General features: G+C 36.8%; 1 protein-coding gene across 12 annotated transcripts in view; it reads left to right on the top strand.

Annotated features, from left to right (window-relative positions):
• The window catches only part of LOC103558201 (S-adenosyl-L-methionine-dependent tRNA 4-demethylwyosine synthase TYW1), a 214454-nt gene that overhangs the window by 29650 nt on the left and 168011 nt on the right, over positions 1-16793 (top strand). For all 12 annotated transcript variants that reach the window (XR_011524726.1, XR_011524725.1, XM_008531059.2 and 9 more), the window contains 2 exons: positions 6626-6743; positions 12442-12494. Coding sequence is in view for 10 of the 12 variants with exons in the window: in XM_008531059.2 (XP_008529281.2) it covers positions 6626-6743; positions 12442-12494 (171 nt within the window). In the remaining 2 variants the exon portion in view is untranslated. The remainder of the gene's footprint in view (positions 1-6625; positions 6744-12441; positions 12495-16793) is intronic.

Raw genomic sequence — 16793 nt, 5'->3', positions numbered from 1 at the left:
GTCCTGTATCCGTTTGTGTATTGGGCTGTTTGGCTTCTTTTGTAAAGCACATAACCAAAAAATACTCTGATGAGTGTAAAACTAAGCACAATATCCAAAATTATTTTCTGAATTTAAAATTACTATCTGTCTTTCCTGTTGTTGCAGCATTTTGTTACTTATTTCCTAATACTTCCGCATGTTGGTGTAGTCTCTCTCATTTATTATAGCTTTTGTATTTTAGAAGCCCTGGCAGAAGTGATGTTAAGAATGACAATGTGTGGAATATAGGTTCAGGGCCTGGCCCAGCCAGTTAGTAACTTGGTGATCCAAGGGCACTGCTTAACTTTGCCTGGCCTTAATCCTCTTGTCTGAGAAACATGGACTGCAACCTCTGCCTTCCTCACTGAACTGTCATGAGTCAGATGAGAACATGCATTATAATCTCAAAAATCCTGGCCGATATCAAAATGAGAAGTAAGTTTGCTTAGACATTTTAAATATTTTAAATGTGCGTATACATTTTCCTAGAGTTGGTCATGTATTCTGTTTCAGGTTTTCTGCTGTTATAATTAACACTGAAAAAGATCTAAGACCTTTATTACTTTTTAAAAATGTGTTATTTTCTTGGGTTATATTTTCCCCAAATTGATATACTGGGTCAAAGTGAATGTATAATTTTATGGCTGTTAATTAAAAATATGAGTAATTTGCAGTGGTGAAACTGTCGTAAAACAGGATAGATTTCAGTGTATGAGAGATCTGATTTAGATAGATGTCTGAATTTTTCTGCTAGGTTAAGAGAAGATATTTAAAGTTTTATTTGAGTGGGTGAAGAGATTGGAATAATTTTTTCCAACTTTATTGAAGTATGATTGACAAGTAAGAATTGTATATATTTAGGTTGTACAATGTGATTTTTTTAAGGTGTATAATGTGATTATTTGATATATGTATGCATTGTGAAATGATTACCATAATCAAGTTAACACATCCATCACCTCACATAGTTACTGTTTTTTTGTGCATGTATTGAGAACACTTAAGATCTCATCTCAGCAAATTTCAAATATACAATAAGAGTTTGGGATAATTTGTGGGTACATTTTGTTTTTTTTTAGTATTTTATTTTTTATTGTCATAATAGCTTTTAACATAGTGAGATTTCAGTTGTACGTTATTGTTTGTCATATACCATGTAAGTATGCCCCTTCACCCCTTGTGCCCACCCTCCACCCCCCTTCCCCCGATAACCACTGATTTATTCTCTTTGTCTATAAGTTTGTTTATGTTCCACATATAAGTGAAATCATGTGGTGTTTGTCTTTCTCTGTCTGGCTTATTTCACTTAACATTATGCCCTCAAGCTTCATCCATGTGGTTGCAAATGGGACGATTTTGTCTTTTTTTATGGCTCAGTAGTATTCCGCATCTTTATCCAATCATCTGTCAATGGTGACTTAGGTTGTTTCCATGTCTTGGCTATTGTGAATAATGCTGCAGTGAACATAGGGGTGCATAAGTCTCTGAATTGTTGATTTCTGGTTCTTTGGGTAAATAGTAAGTAGTGAGATAGCTGTGTCATGTGGTATTTCTATTTTTAATTTTTTAAGAAATCTCCATACTGTTTTCCACAGTGGCTGCACGAGTTTGCATTCCCAGCAGCAGTGGATGAGGATTTCCTTTTCTCCACAACGTCTCCAACATTTGTTGTTTTTTGTCTTGGTGATTATAGCCATTCTAATGGGTGTAAGGTGATATCTTGGTGTAGTTTTGATTTGCATTTCTGTGGGTAGACTTTTTTGTTTGCTTTTTCATCTTATGTCCATTAGAGGGCACTGGAGAAAAAGCACTGACAAAAATTTTGGCCATCCATGTAAATTATTTTTTGAAATGAAATGGTTTTGGACTTTATGGACTTTAAGTAGTTGGTTTGTGATATTTCATATTTCTCGTTAAATATTTCTGATAAAATCATTAGATCTGGCATAAAAATATGTATTTTTTCCAACTTTAGCATGAAATGAAAATAAGCCACCAGTTTTTGTTTTACATTATTAGTTTGCAGCAGAGTTTCCAAATATGTCTTGTGTTTTCATTTTATATTGGACATAGTATACTAAACTCAGTAGTGGATGTTATTACTACTTGGCTCTTCTTTTCCATATCTTTTTTGTCATTTTTGGGGGTCTCTTCACATGTATTGTTGAGCTGCTTTCTGCCTGATCATCATTACACATCACACTGAATTTCCTGAGTTGTTACTGTAAAGGAAGGTCTAGTATTTAAGAGCATTGGCTCTAGAGTTGGGCCAAAGCACTCCTATTGTAAGACCTCTTTAATAATACTCACAAACTGTCGTAGATCACACTGTCTCAGCTTGTGTGTTGGTGGGAAAGTTATTTCACTCTCTGTGCTTCCCTTTTCTCTAAAGTGGGAGATAACAGCAACAACTGCCTTATAAAGTTGTTTCGAAGTTTAAATAAGTTCATCCATCTAAAGCCTTTATTTTATTGCCGTCATGTAGTGTGCACTTAACTTTTATTGTATAAGAAGCTGTCTTCAAATGGGATAGGTTTGACTACTATACCAGAGTGGTGTTCTGCCTCACTCTGTAGCAAGATCTAAGACAGTAATTCTAGACCTGAAGAGACTTTGAAGGGTGGGAGTGATATCCAAGAACAAGAGAGCTAAAGTTTGAAACACTGGAAAGTTAGGAAGATAGATTCAGATGCAGAGGAGATGGGTGCTAGGAAGCATGACATGTTTGGGGAACTTGAAACAGTTTGGTATTTCTAGAGTTGAGTAGGGGTGGGGATGTGTGGAGAGGTGAAATAGAGAAGGAAGGCAGGGGCAGGATCCTGGAGGCCTTTTCATCCTCTGTCATGGGGGTGTGAGCTTTATTCTAAAGAACATGGGAAGCAGTGTGATTTGACTGAATAGGATGAGTAGGTTGGGGGTGTGGGCAGAGAGTAGTTCTGGTATTGGTTCAGAGTATTAGGAGAAATCAAAGTACACGTTGGGTTATATCATTCAGTCCTCACAATGCCCCTGATGTAAGTATTTTTATCATCTCCACTTTACCGTTTTACAGGATAGGAAACTGACTTAGACAAGTAAACAGTTTGTCCAGAGTCACATGGCTGGCTGGTGATGGGTCAAGCCTGGGCCCCATGTCTTTGTTTCACTCTCCTTTGCTGTCTTCCCAGGGGAGAAGTGGTTCCCAGAAGGGAAACTGAAGAGTTTGGGTGGAGAACAAGATGTCAGAAAGAGCCTGGCGATGCTTAGGTTGTTTATTTTCTATTTCTCTCATATTGTGATTTCCAAATGTAAAGCGGATTGCTACTTTTTTTTTTCTGTAGTAAATAATTGTTGCTAAGTACTCTGCAGCATGTTCTGGTTAAGCCGACGAACTGTGATATCAGTATCATTAGTTTTGGAAATAAATGGAGAATGCCTGGTAATTGCTCAGCAGAGAAACATTTCAATTTACGGAAGGATCTCAGTGCGTCCAGTTCTGATTATAAAGTTCCTTAGTACTGCAGTGCAATAACTTGAAGCTGGTTCTCCTTTTGTACTTATTTTAAGGCTTTGAGTATTTAGTTCTCCCAGAAACAAAAGGTGACATCCCTTCAGCCCCAAGACACTACCTTTACACCAGCCTGATTCATCCACTTTCCATGCAGCCAGGAGCACGTTATAGTGAGTTCTGGAATTATTTCCTTAAGTCAGGTTAAGGAATCACCTAGTCGAAGGAAAACCATTTTAAAGCTCTTGACACACCTGCTTAAACTGCTTGTCAAATAGTTCAAAAAGAATCTTTAAAACCTACCATACACAAAAAGCTTTGAATCTTGCTGAAAATTGGTCATTTAAAAACTGAGCTACGACCAGTAAGTGGTATATAGGGGATTCCTTTATTAAAGAAATAGGAACCTGCAGAAGTGGGGTTAAATTGCAGCATCAGGAGTTTTAGTTACACCTGAAGAAGAGTTTTATTGTTGAAAGGGGAAGTAGAGATTGGAGACAGGGAAACCGTTGAGTTGGGCTATTGTGGTTGTTCTTAGGAGAAACAAAGGCTGTGGGCAAAAGCAGTAGCATTGTGGATGGAGGGAACCAATATGTTAGGAATTAAAACTTTAGAACTTGGTCATCCATTGTCAAATAGGTGTATAGGAGAGGGAGGAATCAAGGTTGACCAATTCTGGGATCTTCGTTTATTTCTGCTTAGGCTGTGTAACAGCTATTAAAAAATAAATAAAAATACGTAAGTTCTCTGTAATTGTTGTATTGTTATATTCTGGGCAAACGTCTACACTTAGAAGATTAGAATTAGAATTTGAGTGGTGCTTTGCACTTCCTGGGGAGTATTATGAACCAATGTGTTTCTTTTTGGAAATGAAATTGCTGCTGCATATGGAAGATAGGATTAAACTACTGTAGAGGCAAGGAGTGGTAAATGTTGTTTGTCCTGAATGCTCAAGACCTTTAATCATAGCCTCTGATCTCTTTCCATATAAACTTTTTATCTAAATGATTGAATCTGGGCTGGCGACACTCACATTTTATAATAGATAATTTCTTTAGTTACGGGACATAGTCAGTGTTCCATCCTTTAAGAGTATATTTGTGTCATAGGGGTCAGAAGTTTCTTTTTAAAACCACAAGGGAGTGTCTGTAGAACTATGAGCACCATGGTCAAAGGCCAGTATCATGGACTGGCTCCAGTTTTGGATTTATGTGGCCTTTGGGGTAAGCAAATCAGCTGATGATGTTTTGTGGTGAAGACTTTCGAGGGGAAATACTGCTGCCTCTTATCAATTCTTGCATGATTAGTAGGGAATTACAGTAACTCACTGTGGAATTACTTCAGAGACTTTTAAATGCTTCAAGGTCAAGGTTAGTTCATTTTGCTCAATCATGGGATTTCCTTTTAAAGCTCATATATTGCTTTTAGGTCTGAAATAGACAAAAAAAAGCCAAAAGATTCTTTTATTTTGAAATATTTTAAAATAGTAAGTGGAGTCTTTTAATTTTTAATAAAATACCCAGCATTAAATTGATTATTTTTATGATAGATGAGAACAGATGTGATGTTTGTTTATAGTTTTTTTCAGTTCCATCTGAAAATGTAGTTGAGAACTCTATTAACAGAAGCAAAATTGTTTATTAACTTTGCATTTTGATTATATTTAGTAATTTGGAATGCTGACTTTTTAGGACAGAGAACTAACTGTGGGTTTATTTTTCTCATTTGGTACATTTGACTCTCTAAAGTGCTTTTTCACTGATTTCCTGTTTCAGAGCAAGTCCCTAAAGTAACAAAGAAGGTAGAGAATTTAACTCCAAATTTCATTGGTTTAACCTTTTTCTGTTTTTTAAACAATTTTAATCTGTTTTATGCTTTATACTAGAGAACTTTGAACATTACAAAAGTAGACAGAATGGTACAGTGAATCCCTGTCACCTATTGCCCAGCTTCAAACGTGGGCCATCCTCGCTTCTGTATTAGTTGGATGCACTTCTCAGACATCGTGTCATCTGTGAGGTGTTTCATTTTTAGGTAGAAAGGGTATTGCCGTGAGTCCACTTACTGACTTACTGGGGACTGGACATTGATAATGAACAGGGACTGAGGGTGGTCTGGGGCTTGGTGGTAGGGCTGCTGCCAAGGAGAGTTATTTTCAATGTCTGCAGCTCTTATTAAGATCTGCTGAGTGTCTCCTCTCAAGTGTAACACAGACTTTGTATGTTGTCTCCAAATTAATTGGCATTCTACCATCTTCCAAAAAGATATTGAGATAACTTTAGAAATATATATATACACACATATGGTAAGATTTAAAAAGAGAGGAAGAAATCAGTATAAAGAGTGAATGAGGGTCATCTTGTAATATGAAGCCACTTACATAGAATACAAGACAGGTAGTATGCAAGGCCTTAGACAGTGTTCAGAGGTGTGCTGCTGAATTGTCTAGTGGCCAAAGTCAAAAGAAAACACAGTCAGTTTTATATTATCCTTCAGATTTTTTTCTATCACTGAAGACAAATTTTCCCCATTGGATCTTCAAAAGGAGCCATGGAGGTGGAGGTGGTGGAGTAACTTGCTCTCTGAGCAGGTGGCTGTCTGGGCAGCTGAGAGCACTCTTTTGACTTGTATCTGGGGTTTGTAGATGTAATAAGCAGCAGTAGCTATAATTTACTGACTTCCTATTATGTATCATGCATTGTGCTAGGTAATTTTATTTCATTTAACCTTCAACACATTCCTGCTCCTTAGATACTACTATTCTTTTTCAGGTGAGCAAATTGAAATTCAGAGAAATACCTTGCTGCAGTTAGGCAGCTGTCTGTACTCAGATTGCTAAAAATATTTGACATCTAGATAAGTGGATTGTTGACTTATGTTTTGTTAGTGTATGTGTCTGAGTATGTAGTTACATTTTTTGGCGGGGAGAAAAGACTCTGGTATGTATATCTTTAGATCATTGTCTGCCTGAAATGTGATCACTTTGGAGCGAACAGGGTTTATGGGCCATGGTTTGTGATGAACCTTTTTATCCATGCTATGTGTTCGTGATTGTTGTGCTGTTATTTTTGTTGTACATTACCACTTCTGGATTTCATTCTTTTTATTTTAATACAGAGAGAAAAGGAGCAGCAGGAAGAGAAAACTAGTTTGTTCAGGAATACAGTGAAGAATGAAGCCAGTGAAAGAAGAGCTATGATAACTCCTGCTCTCCGAGAAGCCCTTACTAAACAAGGTGAAAATCCTCAAGAATCGTTGTTATAATGCTACACTCTTCAGCATTCTAGTTTAATAGCTGAAAGAGGAAGCATAAATTAGGGATTGCTAACAGGAAAAAGGATAACGAAGTTGCTCTGTCGTTGGCTCAGCAGCTATGTTACTGTGGAAGCTGTAGCTGTCTAAGGAGTCACTGCCTTGTTTCTGTGGATCACTTGTGTGTGGGTTGCCTGGGCCAGCAAATTTCCTCTTTGCTTGGTTTGTTGGGATGTTACTTTACCCTCAGTGTGGCTCAGGTATGCAGATAGAAAATTAAGAAGGCTGTAGTCAAACAAATTAATTATAATATTGGTTTCCTGTAGAAGAAAGAGTAGTGAATTGGGAGTCAATAGACTGACTTCCTCCCCTCCTTCCCTCTTTCTATATTTGTTGAGAGCCTTTTATGTGACAGTTCTGGCAATGCAGAGAAATGTAAGATAAAATATTTCCTTCAAGGAACTCAAGCTATTACAGGAGACAGACAAGGATATACAGATTTTATATATAGTAATATATATAATACATATAAATTATGTATGTAGTATATAAATAACAATTTATATATAAACTCTGCTTTTTAATTAGAGTATTTAGACTATTTAAAGTGATTTTATGATGGGTTTAAATCTGTCATCTTGCTATTTGTTTTATACTTGTCTCATGTGTCCTTTGATTTCTTTTTTCCTGTTTTTCTACCTTGTTTTAGATTAATGATGATGATGATGATGATAATGGTTATTATTTTTTAGCCCTGAGCTGATATCTGCTACCAATCCTCTTTTAGCTGAGGAAAATTGGTCTGAGCTAATACCTATGCCTGTCTTCCTCTGTTTTATGTGTGGGACGCCTGCCGCAGCATGGCTTGCTAAGTGGTGCATGAGTCTGTGCCTGACATCTGAACTGGTCGACTCCGGGCTGCCCAAGCGGAGTGCACGTGCTTAACCACTACACTACCAGGCCAGCCCCAAGATTAATTATTTTTTTATGATTCTGTTTTCTATCTTCTGTTGGCTTATTAGCTATAGCACTGTTGTGTTATTTTGTGGTTGCTTGAGGTTTTATACTATGCCTCTTTCTCATACCACAGTGTATCTTTGAGTGGTGGTCTACCACTTTGTGTACAATAGAAGAACCTTCAATGGCGTACTTCTGTTTTCCCCCTTCTCCAGCTCTGTGCAATTGTTATTACACATTTCACTTTTACACGTTACAAACCCTCCACTACGTTGTTACTGTTTTGGTTTAAGTAGTCAATTATCTATTAACGATTTAAGGAATTAGAAACAGTTTTAAATATTGACTCATGTAGTCACCACTTTGGGTGCTTTTCATTCCTTTGTGTAGATCTGCGTTCTCTCTAACAGTGTTTTCCTTTTGCCTGAAGTACTTCTTTTAGCATTTCTTATAGTGTGGGTTTGTTGGTGATGAATTATTTCAGCTTTTGTGTGTCTGAACAAGGCTTTATTTTGCCTTCAATTTTGAAGGATATTTTTTGATGGATATAGAATTGTAGGTTGACGGCTTTTTTCTTTTGCTGCTTTAAAGATGTTGCTCCACTGTCTGCTTGCTTGCACTGCTTCTGATGAGAGCTCTGCAGTCATCTTTTGTTTGTTCCTTTGAATGTGATGTTTTTTACCCCCTGGCCTCTTTTAAGATTTTCTCTTAATTACTGATTTTGAGCACTTTAATTATAATGTGTCTCAGTGTAGTTTTCTTCATGTTTCTTTTACTTGGCATTTGTTGAGCTTCTTGGTTCTGTGGATTTATAATTTTAATCAAATTTGTACAAATTTTGGCCATTATTTCTTCAAATATTTTTCTGTCATCCCCTCTCTCTCCTCTTTCTCATGGACTCCAATTACATGGAGTGTAACAGGCCGCTTGAATTTGACCCACAGCTCACTGATGCTCTTTTCATTTTTTAAAATTATTTTTTCTGTCCCATTTTTCACTTTTGGATAGTTTCTATTGCTGTGTCTTCAAGTTTAGTTTACTAATTTTTTCTTCTCTAATGTCTGATCTTTCATTAATTCTGTCCAGTGTATTTTTCAGCTTCGACATCATAGTTTTCATCTAGAGAAGTTCAGTTTGGGTCTTTTTATATCTTCCATGTCTCTGCTTAACTTTTTGAGCTTATGGATATGATTGTTTTAGTGTCCTTATCTGCTAATATCTGTATCATTTCTGGGTCAGTTTTGGTTGCTGGATTATTTTCCTCATTATTGGTCATGTTTTCTTATCTGTTTCATGCTTGGTAATCTTTGATTGGATACAAGATCTAATTTGACCTTACTGGGTGGTGGATATTTTTGTATTCCTATAAATATTCTTGAGCTTTGTTCTGGGGCAAAGATAAGTTACTTGGAAACAGTTTGAGCCTTTTAATCTTGCTTTTGTGACTTGTTAGTTGAGAACAGAGCTGGCTCAGTATACAGCTAATTATTCTCCACTATTGAGGCAAAACACTTCTGTATACTCTGCCCAGTGCCTTGTGAATGTTGAGGTTTCCTGTCTGACTGGTAGGAATAGGCACAGCTCCCAGCTGACTGTGAGTTCCAGGGATGCCTCTAATCCTTTCAGATGGTTCTGTCTCTTTCTTGGGTAGTTTTTCTCTCACATATGCACTAAGCAGTACTCAAGCAAATACTTAAAGGAATCCTCTGCAGACTCTAGAGTTCCATCTTTGTGTAGCTTTTGTCTCTCAAGTACTCAATCCTGCAAACTCTAGCCACGTGGGCTCCTCAGACTCTCACTTCTATGTCCTCAACTCAGGGAGAACACTGAGCTTTGCTTGGGTTGCCTCTCCTTGTGGCACAGCCTTGAAACTTTCAAGGCAGTAAGCTCGGGTAATCATAGGGCCCACCTTGTTTATTTCCCATCTCTCTGGGATCACTATTCTTTGTTGCCTGGTGTTTCATGTCTCGAAAACTATTGTTTCATATATTTTTTCCATGTTTTGGTATTTCAGCTGGGAGAGTAAACCCTCTGATACTCCATCTTGGTTAGAAGCAGATTCTGCACTGTGATTTTCAGCAACTGCATACCATTGGCTTATCTTGGTGGTGTGGTCAGCTACAGGCCTCTCTATCCTGTACTGTGCAGTATTTTTCATAGCCACCTAAATACAAAATTTTGTAGAACCCTATGTATCTTGGGGGAGAGAAAGATATAAAGAACTAGTATAATAGAGTATGATTTCTATGATGGTGGGATGAACAACATGATATAGGAATCCAAAAGAAGAGCTAGAATTTTCTCTCGGAATCTTTTAAATGCTTATTCTTTATCTGAGATTAGCTATTCAGTTGGACTCAGTTCCATCTTCAAGTAGATAATCAGTGCTTTATTTATTTATCTGCAAGATGTTTACATAAATGTGGAAGAGGATAAAGGGCAAAGCCCTGTAATGTTGCCACTAGAGACTTGTAATACAAATTGGCATTGTTCCATTAATCATCACACTGTGAATATGGATGTTTAACCAGCCACTGATCCACTTATGCCATCATCCAGACTGTATTTCTCCACTTGCCTCATTTGTCTACAAGTCGAGTCTTTTTTTGTTGTTGTTGTTTTCTTCTTCTTCTCCCCCAAGCCCCACAGTACACAGTTGTATAGTCTAGTGTAGGTCCTCTGGTTATGCTACGTCGGACACCGCCTCAGCATGGCCTGATGAGCGGTGCCATGTCCAGGTCCAGGATCTGAACCGGTGAAACCCTGGGCTGCCGAAGCAGAGTGCGTGAACTTAACCACTTAGCCACGGGGCTGGCCCCAAGTTAAGAGTGTTTTTGTGCAAGAGACTCATGATAATTGTAGCTTAACACTTGCAGCCTCATGAGAAACTTTATTACATCCTTTCTAAAATCAGAATGTTTTACTTGTTTGCTGTAAGTAGTTTGTTAAAAAAAAGTGTGATTACTTTGGCATGGCTTTTCCATACTTTTCATGGCTTATGTGGCTCAAAAATTTTAAGTGATAGGTTGTGGAGTGGTGCGGAGAATTCATGTTAGGTTGTAGTTGCTAGAGTTTGATTTTTCTGCTTTTCGGAGCAATGTTTCTTTATTTTAATCTCCTGTTGCCCATCTGATTCTTCATCTTTTTTCAAAGATTACTGCTGAGAGTTCCCAGTCATTCATTTGAAATATATTGTTACTTGCTTTTGCTTTATGGCCCTGCATATGTTTTTGGTGTTTTTTTTTTGAGGAAGATTAATTAGCCATGGGCTAACATCTACCGCCAATCCGCCTCTTCTTGCTGAGGAAGACTGGTCCTGAGCTAACATCTGTGCCCATCTTCCTCTACTATTGACGCCTGCCACAGCATGGCTTGACAAACTGTGCCATGTCCGCCCGCGGGATCCAAACCAGCGAACCTCTGGCCGCCAATGCGGAATGTGCGAACTTAACTGCTGTGCCGAGCCGGCCTCTGGTTCATTTTTTTAAAAAATTATTTTATTGAAGTCATGTTGGCTTATAATATTGTGTAAATTTCAGGTGTACATTATTATATATTGGTTTCTGTGTAGACTGCATTGTGGTCACCACCACTAGTCTAGTTTTTATCCATAGCCATACGTATGTGCCCCTTTACCCCTTTTGCCCTACCCCCACCCCTGTCCCCTCTGGTAACCAGTAATCTGTTCTCCTTATCCATGTGTTTGTTCATCTTTGACATATGAGTGAAATCTTAGGGTGTTTGTCTTTATCTGGCTTATTTCACCTAGCATAATACCGTCAAGGCCATCCATGTTGTTGCCCATCCATGTTGTTGCAAATGGGACGATTTTGTCTTTTTTATGGCTGTGTAGTATTCCATTGTGTGTGTGTGTGTGTGTGTGTGTGTGTGTGTGTACTGCATCTTCTTTATCCTTTCTTCCGTTGACGGACAGTTGGCTTGCTTTCATGTCTTGGCTATTGTGAATAATGCTGCAGTGAATATAGGGATGCACAAATCTCTTTGAATTGTTGATTTCAAGTTCTTTGGATGAATACCCAGAAGTGGAATAACTGGATCATATGGTATTCCTACTTTTGAGGAATCTCCCTACTGTTATCCATAGTGGCTGTACCAGTTTGCACTCCCACCAGCAGTGTATGAGAGTTCCCTTCTCTCCACAGCCTCTCCCGCACTTATTTCTTGTCTTGTTAATTATAGCCATTCTGATGGGCATGAGGTGATATCTCATTGTAGTTTTGATTTGCATTTCTCTAATAATTAGTGATGTTGAATATCTTTTCATGTGCCTCTTGGCCATCTGTATATCTTAGATTCATTTTTATAAATGTTCCCTGGGTCCTTGTAAAGCATGTGCGTTCTGTAGTTGTTGAGTGCAGTGCCCTCTCTGAGTCCTTGATCAAGTTTACTGTGTTGCTCAGGTCTTGGAGCACTGATGAGTTTTGCTCTATGAGATCCGTTAGATGCTGAGATGTTAAAATCTCTCCCTCTGATTTTGGATTAGCCTCTTTTTTCTTTATGTATTTTTAGTGTGTTGTTAGATGCATACATATTCAAATTGTTTTGTCATTCTGGTGAATTAACGTTTTAGTGTTTTTTTGCCACTGGGTTATTGCCTACCATTATTTAAGCAGTGAAAAATGATTTTGCTACAGTTTTATAATCATCTTTTGACATGAGGCTTTGAATTGATTCAATTTCGTGTTCCCTTTTTTTCCATTCAGGTTATCAGTTAATTGGGAGCCACTCTGGTGTGAAGCTTTGCAGGTGGACAAAGGTATTTGTTTTTATTCAAATGTTATTTCTGTTTAATGCATTGTTATGGCTATTATATGCAGTCAATGAATCTTACCATTTTAAAGGTGTAATTTACATTTAACAAAATGATTTTGAATGAATTTGTTAAATGAGTTCAGCAAATTTTGATGGATGTAAAAAACCTTTATTCACCACTTGAATTAAGATATAGACTATTTTTATCACCTCAGTAAGTTCAGTTGTGCACATTTCTAGTCAGTACCCCTCCCCCACAGCCAGGCTACACTTGTTCTAGTTCTATCACTGTAGTTTAGTTTTGCTGTTCTAGAATTTCGTATGAATGGAATCACATAATGTGTAGTTTTTTATAGGTGGCTTCTTGAAATCAACATAATGTTTCTAACGTTCATCCGTGTTGTAGTGTGTATTAGTGGTTCATTCCTTTTTATTGCTGAGTATTCAATAGTATGAATGTACCACAGTTTTTAAGCTGTTGATAGACATATGGGTTGTTTTCAGGTTTTGGCTATCCTGAATAAAACGGCTATGAACACTTTTGTACAATGCTTTTTTGTGACCATATGTTTCAGTTTCCTTTGAGGGTGTGTACCTAGGAGTGGAGTTGCTAGGTCATAGGGTAGGTATATTTAACTTTATAAGAAACTCCCAACCTGTTTTCAGTGTAGTTGTACTATTGATACTTGCATCAGCAAGTTATGAAAGTTCCAGTTGCTACATATTCTCACCATGATGTGATCTTGCAAGTCTTTTTAATTTTAGCCATTCTAGTGAGTGTAATGTGGTATCATTATGGTTTTAATTTGCATTTTGCTAATGACTGCTGTTGTTGAGCCAACGCCTTTTCATGTGCATATTGGCCATTCATATTTGTGAAATGTCTGTTCAAATCTTTTATCCAAATTGAGTTGTTTGACTTTATATTGTTGATTTGTAGGAGTTCTTTATATATTGTACATATGAGTCTTTTGCCTGATGTGCACTGTGAATATTTTTTCCTAGTCTATGGCTTCCTTTTTCATTTCTGTAATGGTATCTTCTGAAGTCTTTAATTTGAATAAAGTCCAATTTATCATTTTTTCTTTTATGGTTAATGTTTTTTGTATGTTAAAAAATCTTTGCTGACTTCAAGGTCACAAAGATATTCTGTGTTTTCTTCTGGAAGCTTCATATATAGTTTCAATTTTTATGTTTATGTCTATTATTCATCTTGAATTAATTTTTATGAATGGTGAGAGGTAAAGGTCAAGGTTAGTTCCTTCCCAACCCCTGCCCCCCATGTGAATATTCAGGTGTTCTAGCACCATTTGTTGAAAAAGACTTTCGTCTCACCATTGAATTAATTTTAGACCTTTGTAGAAAATCAGTCAACTATATATGGGTAGGCCTATTTCTAGACTCTTCTTACTCTGCTCCATTGATGTGTTTGTTCTTCTGCCACTACCACATTGTCTTGATTACTCTAGCTTTGTAATAAGTCTGAAATCATGCAGTGTAGGTTTGGTGGCTTGGTTTTTTTATTTCCAAGCTTGTTTCCACTCTTCTGAGTTCTTTGCATTACATTTTAATATAAATTTTAAGAATTTATAAATTCTTAGAATCAGACTGTGAATTTCTATTGTACATATTTGTTATGTTTTCTTAGATTATGTATTTGTCTGTTTGCCATCCATTTATGACAGGGCCAATTATATTAACTATTTTTATTATTTTCTGTATTCTTGATGCTCTGGCATTTGGGGACCTTACAGAACTGGGGAGAGACTGTCCTCTGAGCGAGCTAATTCCTAAAGATAACAGCTTGCCCCAACATACCTTTCATGTAGAAACCAACCAATCCTGAACCTAAAGCCTTGAACTACCTCCTTATTTAACTCACACACCAAGCCTGTATATTCCCTGCTCTAAATCATCCCAGAGCCATACCAGACAACTAGAGACAACCCTGTAGCCCAAAGCCTGCAGGAATTACTCAAACTGGCCAATCTGACATTGTTTACCCTGCTGTGCCTTGTCTTTCCTGAGGAAACCTTAAAAAAGGTTCTGGTTTAGGCCTTCTCCTCACTTTTCTCTCTGCCTCTTGAACAAACCTGGTGCTCTTCCAGCACCCTGTGTGGCATGGTGTGCCTCCTCCTCTTGGGAAATGTGAGTGGTAATATATTTTCTTTCAATGGCATTGATCTCTCCATGTTGGCACTCAGTCACCTCCATAAGTTAAAATCCCATGGGTACAAATAAGATAGCATTTTTTAATAACATTATTGAGATTTAATTTACATATCATTACAATGCACCTGTTTAAAGTGTACAGTTCAATAGTTTTTGGTATATTCATGGCGCTATGCAACCATTATCACAATCTAATTTTAGGACATTTTTGTCCCTTCTAAGTGAAGTCATGTACCCATTAACAGTCAATCTCCATTCTTCCTCCTCTCCCCAGCCCTAAGGAATCATTAATCTACTTACTGTCTCTATAAATTTGCCTAATCTGGACATTCCATATAAACGGAATCATACAATATGTGGCTTTTGTGTATGGCTTCTCATTTAGCATAGTCTTTTCAAGGTACATCCAAGTTGTAATATATGTCAGTATTCTATTCCTTTTTATGGCCAGTAATATTCCATGCATAGATATATCACATTTTGTTTGTCTGTTCATCAGTTGATGGACATTTGGTTTGCTTCCACTTTTTGGATATTATGAATAATGCTTCTTTGAACATTATTATATGTGCAAGTTTTTATGTGGACATATGTTTTCATGTGCTTTGGTTATATACCTACTAGTGGAAATGGTGGATCATGGTAACTCTATGTTTAAACCTTATGGCGAACTGCAAAACTGTTTTCCAAAGTGGCTGCACTATTTTATTTTATATTCCTACCTACAGCGTATGAGGGTTCCAGTTTCTCTACAACCTTGCTAACATTTGTCATTGTCCATTTTTTTGATTATAACTTAGTGGGTGTGAAAGAGTTATCTTTAGTGGTTTTGATTTGCATTTCCCTTAATGACAAATGTGTTTGACTATATTTTCATGTACTTATTGGCCGTTTGTGTATCTTCTTTGGAGAAATGTCTATTCAAATCCTTTGCTATTTTAAAATTGGGCTATTTGCCTTTTTACTGTTGAGTTTACTGTTGAGTTGTAAGAGTTCTTTATATATTCTGGATACTAGTTCTTTATCACATGTATGATTTGACTCTTCTTCTGCTGTTTGTGGCTGTGTCACTGAAAGTGGCCTGTTATGATTATTTGGGGATATCTGAGAAACTCTTCTTCCTTTTTTTCACCTCTCTTCCTCTGCCTTCATCCTTAGGGGGCGTGAACATTACAGCTGATGACACTTCTGGCACCTTATGTCATTCGACATATTCTTGCCCGCGTCTGTCTTTTTTTTCCAACCTCTCTAACATTTCACATTTGTTTCTTCCAATCCAGTGATTTTCAGTAATGTCAGACTCAATGCCTTCGCTTATAACCAGTATTTTGTAACATCCCTTCCTATTGCTAGATTAAATTTACAGATTTATAAATATAAGCTCACATACAGAATTTTTTAAAAAATTGGTGTTCTGCTCTAGCTATAATATAAAGAGAGGAAAAAGGAAGTACTTTATATTAAATAGTTTGTATTTCTGTATGAATGCTCAGACTCTACTACATTAGAAGGCATAATGGAACAGCTACTTGCACTTACTTATAATGGATAGGATGGTATTTAAGAGAAGTAAATAGATGAGAAGTTATTCTGTACAGGAAGTAATAACAACCTAGACTCTAAGAGTAATAACTCTAATTGAAGTAGGGCTAACATGCCAGTAAATTATAGACTATCAAAATGGAATTTATGGACAAATTATAGACTATCAAAATGGAAAATGAGAAAGGAAGATGTACTTGCAAATGAATGGGGTCTCATTTATAAGTGTTGAATCAGAACAATTTCTTATGCTGTAACTTGGGAGGAGTAGTGATGAATTGTCATAGAAAATATATCTCCTGTCTTGAAATTACATATCTTGTTGAGCTCTACATTCTGTCTTTAATTTGTAAAAAAACTTTGAAGACCATATCCTTTAAGTGGCAATGGGAATAGAGGTTGGATTGGAAACAGAAATGGTAGTAAGAGTGGCTGAAAGAAGTGTGGTGGACCTCTGGTGACAGTTTCAGAGTAATATTAAAAAATTTGTTAAAAATATTTTTTAAAATATTAAATCAATATTTAAAAATTAACATATTAATATTAAAATATATTAATTAAAATATATTAATATTAAAAATATATCCAG

The sequence above is a fragment of the Equus przewalskii genome, chromosome 12 (assembly GCF_037783145.1).
Source record: "Equus przewalskii isolate Varuska chromosome 12, EquPr2, whole genome shotgun sequence".
NCBI lineage: Eukaryota > Metazoa > Chordata > Mammalia > Perissodactyla > Equidae > Equus > Equus przewalskii.
This window is presented reverse-complemented; position numbering and strand designations above follow the sequence as displayed.